This window comes from Cynocephalus volans, chromosome 17 (genome assembly GCF_027409185.1).
Source record: "Cynocephalus volans isolate mCynVol1 chromosome 17, mCynVol1.pri, whole genome shotgun sequence".
In the NCBI taxonomy this organism is placed as follows: Eukaryota; Metazoa; Chordata; class Mammalia; order Dermoptera; family Cynocephalidae; genus Cynocephalus; species Cynocephalus volans.
The window spans coordinates 9867535-9880728 of NC_084476.1; the positions used below are offsets into that span (position 1 = coordinate 9867535).

At 55.6% G+C, this 13194-nt stretch overlaps 1 protein-coding gene across 1 annotated transcript in view; it reads left to right on the forward strand.

The window, feature by feature from the left end:
- NIBAN2 (niban apoptosis regulator 2) overlaps positions 1 to 13194 on the forward strand; it is a 48366-nt gene that overhangs the window by 30328 nt on the left and 4844 nt on the right. Inside the window, exons 3-8 of the mRNA XM_063082244.1 lie at positions 4001 to 4129; positions 5947 to 6052; positions 7353 to 7520; positions 12019 to 12134; positions 12711 to 12815; positions 12911 to 13073. Coding sequence (XP_062938314.1) covers positions 4001 to 4129; positions 5947 to 6052; positions 7353 to 7520; positions 12019 to 12134; positions 12711 to 12815; positions 12911 to 13073 — 787 coding nt within the window. The remainder of the gene's footprint in view (positions 1 to 4000; positions 4130 to 5946; positions 6053 to 7352; positions 7521 to 12018; positions 12135 to 12710; positions 12816 to 12910; positions 13074 to 13194) is intronic.

Sequence of the window (13194 nt, forward strand, 5' to 3'; positions counted from 1 at the left end):
GTGACAAGGACCCATTGGCCTCTGTCTGGGGAGTCTGATTGTCTGAGTCAGTCCCCTGGAGGTGGGACCAGAACCAGCTCAGCCAGTGACCGGGTGCCAGGCACTTAGGATTATTAGTGGCCAAACTCTTGTGACTACCGGGCTTTGAAGTGGCCCTTGCTTGCCTTGCCCTCTCCACCCCCAAGTCCTGCTGGCCTCTCCAGGCTGCCCAGGTTGTCCTGTGCTCACCCTGTGAGGTGTGGAAGCAGTGAAGTGCCACAGACAGCCCTCTCAAACCCCATGGTCTGGTGGCACCTGGCTCCACATGCTCCCCTTAGCTGGTGGCTTGGGCAGTTGATTCAACCTCCAAGGCTCAGTCTCCTCATATGACAGACAGTGCCTCCCCCACAGGGCTGTGGGAGGATTCAGTGAGAGAGTGAATGGCCACAATGAGGGAAGCCAGGGGATTGCTGAGGGAGCTTGAAGCCTGACTTGCCAGGTAACTGCAGACTAGTGGTGTCACCTTGCTGAGCCTCAGTTTCTCTGTCTGTAAAATGGCCTTCAGAGAGAGGAGTCATCATGGGCCAGAGAAGTCAGAGCAGCTTTGTGGAGTGGGTGGGGAGCTCATGGGGCCCCAGAGGCCAGAGAGATTGGGATTATTGGGAAGGCGTCTCAGGAAAGGGAGCAGTGTAGACCATGTGGAGTGTGGGGCAGGCACCAGAGAAGGTGGCAGAGAAGAAACAAGAGCCCGAGAACTGGGGGCTTGGGGTCATCTCATTCCTCCTTCCCCTCCCCTCAGTGACTGAAAATGTGTCCATAGGCCATGAGACTGAAGGGGCAGGAATCAAAGCAGCTCACTTCAGAGCTGGCCATCACCTGACCTGGCTTTGAGGATTTGTTACCCTTTGGTGTCTTCCCAGCTGGAGGGACAGCTAGAGGTGTTAGCTCAGTGAGTATTGGATGGAAGAGCTGCACACAGGCTGGAATGAGACTGGAGTCTTTCTGCAGGGATGTTTTTGCTGAGTGCATTGGGTCAGGTGCTGGGGTCATTACACTCTCCCTGGCCCTGCAGATGCTCAGGGAGAGAAACAGTAAACCACCACTTACACAAGAAAATGGGAGCCACGAAGATGCCAGGGTGAACACAGACAGTGGAGGCCTGATCTCATCGGTCGGGGTGGCCCACGAGGGCTTCCTGGAAGAAGGGCCATCTCATCTGAGGACCTGGCAGTGGAGGAAGTTTGCTGGGAGAAGAGAATATCAGACCGAAGGAATGGCATGTGCAAAGGCCCAGAGCTGAGCCTTTAAATGGCTCGCCCAGGATGGTGGGAGGCAGGACCAGAGCCAGGTTCCAGATTCCTAGTCAATGGCCGCAGCCTGCTCAGGGTGGAGGGGAGATCAGGACTGTGCCAGAGCCTCTCAGAGCATCACATGCCCCTTTGGTTTTGGACCCGAAAGGGCCTTCTCTTCCCCTGATGTCAAGGCAATCTCCTGACCTGTGACAGCAGAGGGGCAGAGGTGCCTGGATATGGCCTGGCCTGGGTGTCTGGCTGGTGCATACCTGTATGGTTGCAAAGGAAAGGAGGCTTTGGATCCAGCCCAGATGAGCAGGGCCAGAATTGCTCCCATATCTGGAAAAGAAATGCCACAGACAGCCCAGGTCCTGATAACCCAAGACAAGAGGGACGAGCTATGCTGCTGAGCATTTTCTCTCTGTGAGACCTGCCTTTGACATTCACAGGGTGCAAAGTCATTGCAGGAACATGGAAAGTAACAAGAATAGTAAAATGAAATCACCCACGACACGATCCCAGAAAAGCAGAGATTTTTGGTCCCATTTCATCACTTAGGAAACCAACCGTCACGATGTTGTCATAATAATGTCATAATAATAGAAATGAATAATATTAATTGTCATCAGAATAATAATAGCAATTGTTTTTGTTAGAAACAATAATAGAAATAATAATAATAAAATTAAAACAGTAATAATGATAAAATAGTAGTAATAATAAAAACAAATAATAATAATAAAAACAGCAGTTGTCTTGTGCTGGGAACTGTTCATTTAGTCTGCTCCACACTGTTCCTGCTGTCCACAGATGTGGACATTGAAACTTGTCCAGGCTTCCATGGTGGGTGGCGGCGTGGGGACTGGAGCCCCAGTTTACCGACCCCGGGTCCTGTGCCCTCACACATTGTGGCATCGGACAGCTCTGCAAAGTGTCTAAAATATTTTGCCTGAGCTGTCAGCTGTCATTTCCTGCAGGCCTTCCAGTTGAAACACAGCTCTGCCATTTGAAAGTCTTAAAAATAAAACCCAAACCCACAGCCAGCCACCCAGCTGAGGGTGGACTTGGTAGGGGGGTGGGTGCTGAGTCTGACTGCCTGGGTTGGGAGCTTCTGCACAGCCTCCTGCTGGGCCTGTCTCTGACCCTGAGTCCCTGCCCCTGAGTCCCAGGGCTCCTGCCCTAAGCAGGAAGGAGGACACAAACTAAGGAGGCCTGGTGGGGGCAGGGTCTTACTAGGGTGTTAAGAGAACTGTCTGCTCCCTCTTTCTAGAAAAGACAGGGGACCCCAGTGCTGGGTTTAGCCTGTCTAAGTATAGACCACTGGGCGGCAGCTTTGTGACTTGGGTAAAGCCCACTGTGTGTGGGGTTGGTGGGGGTGGTGGTAGGGGGAGCCATTTTCTTTTCCTGTAAATATTTTTATCCCCGGTAGGAAGCAGTCTGCGGTCCTATTGTTCGAGTACAATGGGTCTCCTTTTCCAAGGATGTTTTGTGTTTCCCCTTAAGAGTAAGACTAGCAGGAGGGAGATGGGGAGGGGGGACACTGTGAAGGGCCCTAAAGGGCAAGATGAACCAGGACTGGGGCCCCCACACCTGACCCCAGCTGCAGGGGCAGACCCAGGAGCACAGCAAGGAAGCCAGAAAGGTTTCAGCAATTAAAATAATAATTTTTCCAATTATTACATATGATAAACATTTCTTTTTGCAGAAGGCAGCATATTTATTGTAGAACAAATAGAACCTGCAGAGAAACAGAGAGGAACACTAGACTCCCCAGAGTTCTTCCACCCAGGAGTGAGCTGTTCCATTGTGGGTCAATATCTCCCTTCCAGAAGTGTCTTGGTGCTCGTCTGCTCAAGAGGCACCTGCACCTGGATGGCCATAGTTTCAGCTTGGGCTCCCACCTCTAGTCTGAAAGGGAGTCTAGCCCCTCCCCCATCCCCAGATAAGTCAGTCCACATAGCCAGGAGACTGTCACATACTCTGAGAGACCTTAATGGTGGGATGGCAGCTTCTGTGTACTGCCAGCCATGTACCAACTACCACTGACTGACCCCATTTTGCAGATGAGGAAACCGAAGCTCAAAGAAGTGAAGAGACAGGTCCAAGGTCACGCTGTGAGTCAGGCAGAGCTAGGGCTATGTAGGAAAGTCTGGGCGTTTCTGCAGCCTACACATGGCAGCAATTTGCCAGGTCAGACATAAAACACCCCCTGACTGCAGCCCCCATCACCCCACCCGGATTCAGGGAGGCTGTCTTGTGTCAGCTGTCAGAGCTGGGGAGGCTCTCTGGAGCCACCTTGTTTAAGTTTACATTGCCCTGAGGGGACACTGAGGCCCAGGGCTGGGGAGAGACTTCCCCAGGCACTGGGCCTGCAGCAGTGGGTAGGTGGGGAAGCAGCCTGCTCCCCAGACCCAGCCGAGGTAGCTGTGCCTGCCTAGGCCAGGATGGAGCGGGAGACCCTGCTCCCAGCTAGGCCCTGAATCGGTGCCTGGCCTGGGCCCAATTCCTGGCCTTGCCACTGCCCTGCCTGGATGCTGGCTGAGCCCCTTCACTGCCCTGAGCCTCACTCTTCTCATCTGCCAAATGGGTGAGATGCAGCCCTGGCCCGGAGGACTCTGCGAGACCGGGGGATGGAGGATGCACTGCAGGGAGTGAGCACACAGGCACTGCTGGCTGCTCTCACCTTGGGGGAGACTGGGCCTCACTCCCCATGCCCTCCCCGCCCATAGGTGCCTCTGGATGAGCGCATCATCTTCTCGGGGAACCTCTTCCAGTACCAGGAGGACAACAGGAAGTGGAGGAACCGCTTCAGCCTCGTTCCCCACAACTATGGACTGGTGCTCTATGACAACAAAGTGGTGAGCCACCGCCCCAGCCCCAGCCGGCGCGCTTCCCCGTCTCTCCACGCTCCTGGGCCAACTGTCCCCGTCTGTGCTAGGTAGTGCCACATGCCCTCCTAAATCCCAGGCTCCAGACCCCACCCGCACAGCCAGGCGTCTCCCTGCACCATTGCCAGGGCCAAAGTACACCTCCCCACCTCCCCAGCCTGCTTGCCGTCCTGCATCCCTTCTCTGAATGGCAAGTCCATTCTTCATCCAGGTACCCAGCTCTTGGGGATCACCTTTGACTCTGCCGCCACCTCATCACCACCTGTCACCAGCCCCCCTCATCCCCCATCACTCTCAAGTCCCTCCAAATCCCTCCATCTCCAGGGCCCTAAGCTCGGCCCTCCTTCCACCTCAGCCTCCTTCCTGGCTGGGCTTCCTGCCTCTGCTGGACCCTCCCACCCATGCTCTTCAACAGCCATCATGAGCGTGTGGAAAACAGTGTGGCCATTCCCTGCCCCAGGCTTGCCCCTGCTGTGTCTGCCTTCTGGGTCGTGGCCCCATATTTTTCCTTCCTGATTCCTCCCTGGCAACCTCCTGACCTGTGGGAGGGTACGTGTCTGAGAAGGGCTGGGAGCTGACTGTGCCTTATCTTTGCCTTGGGCCCTTGGGGAAACCCCTCATGGTTGAGCCACAGACCTGATTTTTTCTACCAAACATTTCTACAGAGCAGCCAAAAGGACAGGACTGTTCTCCTGTTTCAAGGCAGGTCAATGATAGAGTAATTCGAACGGATCAGGAGCAACCTCATACCCCAGAGTAGTGGTTCTCAAATGATAGGGTACATCAGAGTCACCTAGAGGGTTCCTGAAAAAACAGGTTGCTGGGCCTATCCCCAGAGTTTGATTCAGGTCTGGGGTGGGGCCAAGAACTGCATTTCTAACAAGTTCTAGGGTGGTGTTGAAAATCAGGGACCACCCTTTGCAAATCGCTGCCTTAGAGGTTCTGAGCTGCTCTCAGGAAGTGTGTTGAATAGTGACACCTAGGGGCAGGCAGCAGCATGGCAGCCCTGCATATGAGCTATTACCTTGGAGGTGCGTTTTCCTCCACCCGTGTAAGAAAGCTGTGTCCAGACCTGATTCTCCTCCAGAGGAGACTTGTGTGATGCATAGAACCTAGGAAGCTGGTGGGCAGTTCAGGGTAATGGCCAGAGACCCCAAGCTCTGGAGGCAGATAGCCCAGGTTCGTGACCCTGGGTCTGCTACGTCTCAGCTGTGTGGCTAATCCACCTCATGGACTGTGAAAACTGTGAAATGAAGCATGCAGTGCCCTTAGCACAGTGCTTATGTGCAGTAGACACGCAGCTAGTGGAGTTGCTGGTGACAGAGGCAATAGTAGCCCCAGTCATAATGATAACCCCCACCACAGCAAAGCTTACTGAGTCCTCGCTGTGTGCCCAGCACGGTGCTAAGCATTTTATGTGGGTTATCTCACTTAATCCTCACACAGCTCTGGGAGGCAGCGACTGTTATTCCTCTGGTTTTCTAGAGGAGGAAATTGAGGCGTGGGAGGTTCAGCAGGCTTATCCTCGACATCACACAGTCAGTACCCAGTAGAGCCAGGACCTGAGGCCAGCACATGGGTCTAGGTTGCTACACTATGCTGTCACCATGGTAGTCAAACTTCTTTCTTTTTCCCTCTTTTCCTCTCCTGCCTTCTTCTTCCTTCTTCTCCTCCCTGCCTTGGACAGGCAACACTGAGTAGGGACCTGGAGCCAGAGCTGGAGATGGGGTTTGGGCTTTGGCCACACCTTTAATCCTCAGGGACTGTCTCTCTTGCCCCTTCCTCAGGCTTATGAGCGGCAGGTCCCACCCCGAGCCATCATCAACAGTGCAGGCTACAAAATCCTCACCTCCGTGGACCAGTACCTGGAGCTCGTTGGCAACTCCTTACCAGGTAAAAGACCACCCATCCCAGGCCAAGACACTCTGCACACGGGCCTCAGGAGTTGTGGAGGGGAGGGGCGGCCCTGAGCCCGTGGCTGCAGGCCCTACATTTATAGAGAGACCAACTAGGCCTAAAGCTATAGCCAGGTGCCAGGCACAGCCTGAGCCCTCCAAGGGGGAGGTCTCATAGGCTGAGAAGTGGAAGTCTTCCTGAGGCCACACTGTGGATGGGGGTGGACCAGTGAGGGTCCCCACCCGAGGCCCACCAATTCCTGAGCCTTACATTGCACAGCTGTGGAAGGGGGATCTTGCCCTCTGCCCTTCCCCCTCCCCGAGTCCCTGAGAGCCTCCCCAGAGAAGGTGATTGGTGGCTCTGCCTTGTAAACTGCCAGATGAATACTGCATTTGTGAGGAGTTGCTCTTCTAGGGTCCTGTTTCTACCCCTGTGGCTGAGACTCCCCAGAAACCTTACAGGAACAGCTGCTGCCTCTCAGATGAACCCCTAGGAGCTAAGGGGCAGGGGAACATGCCATCTTGGGGAGCAGGTTGTGTCCCTAGCTGGGGCTTGGGGGTCCAGCCCCCTGTAGTGGTTGAGGGCTCAGCTGGAGCCCAGCATTCCTGGGTTCCTGCCCTGACTTGGCTTTTTGTTTTTGCCGTGTCTGCCAGGCGAGTGGTTTCCCCCTCTGACCTCGGCTTCTTAGCATCTGCGAAGCATAGGCAGCAAGAGGACTGACCCTAGGGTGTTGTGTAGCCTCTGGGAGGAGCTCTGAGCACTGAGCCCAGCACAGGCCAACAGAGCCAGGATTCAGAGAAGAGCTGTTATTGTCATATTATTAACAGCATTGGCAGGGTCACAGCCCAGGACCAGTTATCTTGTAGGATCTCAAATATGCGTGAGGACAAAATAGAGAGAGAGAAAAATTCTTTTTTATTTATTTTGTTTTCCCCACCCCACATGCCTCTCCCCAACTTGGACATTTAAACGATACCTTGGCCTCCACAGCTGAAATAAGGCAGTGATTGGCCTGTGAACCCGAGGCTCTGCCCCTGTGAGATTTGTGCCCTACATGACAGGGAGGTAGATGCGACTTATCACCAGCTCTAGGAAATGGGTCTAACCAGATGCTGATTCTGAGGTTAGCGGCCTGTGGAGGACTCAGCCAGAAAGAAAGCCACTGCCTCCCACCGTCTCGCTGGTCACCCCAGGACAGGCTGATCTTCTAGACCTGAGCCTGCCTCTCAGAGCCCTGCTGCCCTTTGGCCAAGGGAGACAGCACAGGGCAGCTGCTCAGCAGGTGCTGTCTCCACAGGGACCACATCAAAATCAGGAACCGCCCCCATCCTTAAGTGCCCCACGCAGTTCCCGCTCATCCTCTGGCACCCTCATGCACGTCACTACTACTTCTGCATGATGACGGAAACCGAGCAGGACAAGTGGCAGGCTGTTCTGCAGGACTGCATCCGGCACTGCAACAATGGTGAGCAGGGGGCAGGTAGGGGGGCACCTGGGCCAGTGTGCTGAAGGGCGACACCTCGTGGCTGAGTGCAGCGTGGCAACCCTGCTCTATGAGCTCTTCTAATACTCCTTCTGGGATTGTAAGAAACCATTGTGATACCACCTTAATCTTTTTTCTTGATGAAAACACTTCTGTGTTGCTTAGGAATAATAGGAAGTTGTTCACAGAGGGGTGTGATTGTTGGGTCCTTGGACCCTGGAGCACAAAATCATAATCCGGATTGTGCCTTTTTCTAGCAATGTGACCTTAGGAGATTTACTTACTTTATGGAGCCTCTGTACTATGAGGGTAATGATCCCTCGTGTACCTTAGGGGGGTTTTGAGGACTCAAAGTGAGAGTCCACTCCATGCTTGGGAAAGTTTATTTTAATATCTTTTATTTCTTTACCACCAATGTGAAGGGTCATCTGCGAACTTCACTTTCTCCCTCAGGGCCTCAGTATTCCCATCTGTAAACTTACGCAGTGACTTCCAGCTCACTCATTTACTCAAAAACATTTTTAGTCTCCACTCTGAGGCAGGCTCAGATCTGGGCACTGAGGATGCAACAAGGGAGCACGACCTGTTCCCTGCCCTCAGGCAGCTGGCAGTCTGGTACAGAGACAGATGTTAAGCAGATGAGGACACCAGGGAGCCTTGAGGGTGTGCACATGAGGGGTTGATCAGGGCAGGCTCCCTTGAGGAGGTGATGGTGCCGCTGAGACCTGAAGGCTGAAGAGTCACAGAGTAGAGGGGAGGAATGTTCCAGCATGAAGGGAGACCCAGAGGCAGGAGTGGGATGGAGGAGGAACTGCCAGAGGCCCTGAACTGGGAGGGGGTGACCTGAAATGGAGACGCGCAGGGCTCTGGGGTCAGGCCTGGAAAGGCCTTGTAAGGCTCTAAGGACTTTCATCTTAAAGGCGCGTAGGATTGTCTCCCAAGATGAGGGTGGGGCCCTGGGGATCTTCCTGCCCTCAGGGAAGCAACAACCTTGTCCTGGACCCTGAACTTCTTCCTGGGGATCTGGCCTCAGGGAGGCAGAGGGAGGCACCTACCCCGCCCCCGGCCCTGACCCCACCATTGGCGGAGGGACAGTGTGGGCACCAGAGGCCTCTGGGTTGGTTGTGCCCTGACTCACCCACTCCAGCTTGACTCTCAAGCTGCCTCCGCCCCATCTGGAATCTGCCAGGTGGGAGGAACCAGGTCTTCCGTCAGGCCAGCCCCTGCCACCTGGGCCAGGCCTTGCTGCCCACAAACAGCCTTCTGTTCCCAGGTCCCCCGGGCTGTGGGGCTGTGACCAGGGGAGGCTCTAGTTTGGCTGCCTGGTCTGGGGCGCCTGCCCGCCCTCCCAATCCCCCGGCCCAGCCTCATCCTCACCAGAATTCCAAGGCTAGTGGCTGCCTGACATGGTGTGGGTGACCCCGGGCCAGGTGGCGACTGAAAAAGGTGGGAAGAGCCACCATGTGGCTCCCAGGTATACAGTGGGATGATGACCAACCCCAGCTCGAGGGGTAACTGGGAATAGTAAGTGAGCTGGTTTGGCAGAGCTCTTGTCCCCAAGCCTGGCACATAGTGAGCGCTCAACTGGGAGGCTGTGGGGGAACTTCTTGGGCCTGGGGTGCTGTGGGCAGGAGGTCAGGCCGGAGAAGGAAGGGGTGTCCTGTGACAGGAAGATGTCCCACTAGGGCGGCACCCTCACCCTGGGGCAGGAGCTGACAAGCTGGTTTGAGACATGGGCCTTTCCTCCGCCCTAAGGACTGTGAGAAAGTTCTCTCTGCTTCCTCCATCTCAGAGGCTGGGCCTGGAATTTGTGGAGCCTGGAATTGCTCACTCTGGGGGCTGCCAGGAAGTGGGGGTGGGTGGGGAAGGAGGCCAGGCTGGGTGGGCGCCAGCTCGTCCCGGGGCCCTCCTCACATCCTGCATTCCTGGAGCAGCTGGGGGTGGCAGGAGGCTGCCGGGCACTGGCTACACCGAGGCCTCCGTGTGGGCCTGGGGTGCAGAGGTCAAGGCCTCTTCCTGTCAGACCGTGGTCCCCTCTGCCTGCTGCTCAGGACTGAGGAATGCGCTTTCCTTTCTCAAAACGACTCCATGTGGCTAAAGTCAGCTGTCCTGGATTCCCACCCTGCTCCTTCTTTCCCTGGCTGTGTCCTTGAGCTGGTAACTTTGCCTCTCTGAGCCTCAGTTTCTTCATCGAGAAAAGTGGGGCTGGCCCAGCCCAGCCTCACAGGGTGTAGAGGATTAAATGAGCTGGTGCGTATGGAGCCTCAGCCCAGGGCTGGTATCTAGTTCCTGGGGCTGCCATAACAAAGTGCCACAGACTGGGCGGTTCACACCTCAGAAATTTATTTTCTCACTGTTCTGGAGGCTGGAAGTCTGAATCAAGGCGTTGTCACGGTTGTCTTCTTCTGACGCCTCTCTCCTTGGCTTGTAGATGGCTGTCTTCTCCCTGTGTCTTCCCGTGGTTGTCCTTCTGTGTGCACGTGCTTCCTTTCTTCTTTTAAGGACACAGTCGTGCTGGATTTGGGCCTGTCCTAATCCCCTCAATTTAACTTATCTCTTTAAGACCCTATGTCCAAATATAGTCACAGTCTGAAGTCCTGGAGGTTAGGGCTTCAACATATGAATTTTGGGGGGGACACAATTCAGCCCATAAGAGCTGGGTTTATGGAAAGAGCTGAGGAGGGGTGACGCCTGCTTTCGTCAAACTCAGCGGCTGGGCGTGCAGAAAGAGAAGGTCCAAGGGTCTGAGGCTGCGTGTCTGGCTGTCCAAAGCCAGGGCCTGGAACATCAAAGCAGCCTTCCTGCGGCCCCAGCCCTCTGCCCCACCTTCCTGCCTCATGGAAAGCAGCCTCTGCCCTGCACACCTGACTTGATGAGTACAGAAAGTAAATTCCCTGATGTGGGAGAGGCTACGTGTAATGTGCTGCCTGGATTTTCCAAGCAAAGCCCAGTCTCCAGGAGACTGTGCCCTCCTGAGAGCCTGGGGTGGGGGTTTCTCATCTGGCCCAGGTGGGCAGCCCCCAACGGCTCCCAGGGGCACGCTGCATGCCACCCCAGCTGGAATGCCCCTGCTCTGCTTCTGTCACTCCTGCCTGACCTCAGGTCCCTGAAATGCAGGGTTAGGCTCACCTATGTCCCCACTCCAGTCCAGGGAACTGCCACTGCAGGGATGGGCGCTGGGCCTCAGTTTCCCCAATGCCCAGCTCCCTCTGGCTCTGACAGGCAGTGATTCCTGTGGTCAGCCAGGTGTGGGGAGGGGCTCTCTCCATGCCAGAGAGGGGCTTTTTCTCTGTGGGAGGTGACTCAGCCCATAGTCATTGCGGCGGGAGCTGGGGTTTCTGGTGCTCAAGTTGTCGTTTCCTCTTCCCGGCTCTGGGGACATGTCGGTCAGAGGCACACAGCTGCAGCCAGGGAGCCCCCGCTGCTGGCATGTTTACCCACGTCTCCCTGCAAGGCAGGTTTTGCAGCTTCCTGCCACTTGCCCCTCACTGGCACCTCACCAGACTCAGGGCTGTTGCCACCACTGGCAATAACAAAGTGTAGAAATAGCATTTTTCTAGTTGTCAATAATAAACCCTTCCATTGATTCTCTAGTGAAGTTCTTGTAGCATCTATGCCAGGCACTGACCTGGATACACAGCGAACGAGACAGACAAGCAAGAGCTGCTTCATCAGCTATTGATAGAAAGCACGAAGCGGGCGGTGATGGGCCTGACCCCGCTCCTAGTGCCTCTCTGTGCACAGCGTCCCTGCACTGTGGCCCACGGAGCCCCCAGAGGATGCATGAGGCTAGGCCAGGTTTATTGTTCCCATTGTTTGGAAGAAGAAACTGAGGCCCCTTTGGGTTCGAAGGTCTATAACAAGGCTCAGCCATCTGTGGCCTATGGGCCAAATCAGCCAATTGCCTATTTTTGTCAATAAAGCACATTGGAACAGAGCCACGTGCATTCGTTTATGGATTGCCTGTGGCTGTTTTCTTGCTGTAATGGCAGAGATTGGCTGCAAGCTGGAAATATTTACCATCTGGCCCATTTCAGGGAAGTTCGCAGAGCCCTGATTTAGCAGTAAGGGGAGGAACCAGGACGAAGACAGGATCTCTAGGCAGACTCTCAAGAGAGGGTGGCTTCTAGTCCTGTTCTGCACTTGCTGCCCTGTGACCCCAGTCAGTGGCCTGACCTCGGTGCTGGTTTCTTCATCTGTAAAGTAGGGTGAATGCTAGTGCCCAGGTCTCGGGGTGGTTGGGAGCATTTAGGGAAATGAGGAGGAGGCAAAGAGAGATTGTCACTGGTGGTGGGTTATTATTGCTCTTACTGTCACTAAGACTGCTGTGACCTCTGCAAGGGTAATGGGAGTCTTGGTGCCTCTCCCGATGTGCACGGGGGGTGGGGTGGGCGGTAGGTGGTGGTCCAGTCAGTCAGTGGTCACGCTGGAGGACACAGGCCATCCTGCTGACCCCTCTCTCCCTGCCTTTCCTGGGCAGGGATCCCCGAGGACTCCAAGGTGGAGGGCCCTGCATTCACGGACGCCATCCGCATGTACCGCCAGTCGAAGGAGCTCTACGGCACCTGGGAGATGCTGTGCGGGAATGAGGTGCAGGTGAGGCCAGAGGGGCTGGTGGGAGACGTGGGAGGTCACCCCGGAGCCTAGGGGGCAGGGCTGGGTACAGAGGCAGGCCTCGGGGGCACTACAGATTTGGAAAGAGATGCCTACTCAGATTTGGGCAAGTGGGGCCGATCCAAGTGGAGATACTTATTTTGTTTAGTCATTTACTGTGCATTTACCCAGGGCTGGGTGCCAGGATGTAGCAGTGAACAAGGTGTACACAGCCCTGGCCCTCAGGGAGCAGGAGAAGTGGACATTCAGCAAATAAACACAAACTTGCATGTGCGGGCAGAGGGGGGAGGGAGTGCAGGATTCCAGATGCGGGAGGCAGCATGTGCAAAGGCCCTGAGGTGGGACCCCTGAGTCTGAGGATCCTGCAGGACACCCAAGCAGGTTAGTCTGGGACTTGTGGGAAGGATGCTCAGGAGAGAGGGCTGTGGCTGTGTGGAGCAAAGGGCCAAGCCCAGAGGAGGTGGGGGCTTGAGTGGCCGGGCTTGCCCAGAATGTGGAGAGAAAGGTGCAGGCTGGACATGCTCCAACTTCTGCCCTGGCTGTGCCTTCTGGCCCTAGATCCTGACCAACCTGGTGATGGAGGAGCTGGGCCCTGAGCTGAAGGCAGAGCTTGCCCCACGGCTGAAGGGAAAACCTCAGGAGCGGCAGCGGCAGTGGATCCAGGTGGGTGGGCCTGGGACCTGGCAGGTGACAGGGTCGGCAGCTGGCCTGGTGTCCCATGCCCTGGTGCTGATGCTGCTGCTATGCTCTGCCTGCAGATCTCAGACACCGTGTACCGCATGGTGTATGAGCAGGCCAAGGTGAGCTTCGAAGCCGTGCTGTCCAAGTTGCAGCTGGCCCGGCCGGCCATGGAGGCAGTCATCCGCACCGACATGGACCAGATCATCACCTCCAAGGAGCACCTGGCCAGCAAGATCCGAGGTAGGCAGGCCGCCCACCATGCCTGTGTGGCCCCTGGGCCCGACAGTGCTTGGACCACAAGCCTTCCTGGGGCCAGGGTGAACTTCCTTTCTGGTTTATGATCCATGTAAATTTCACAGCA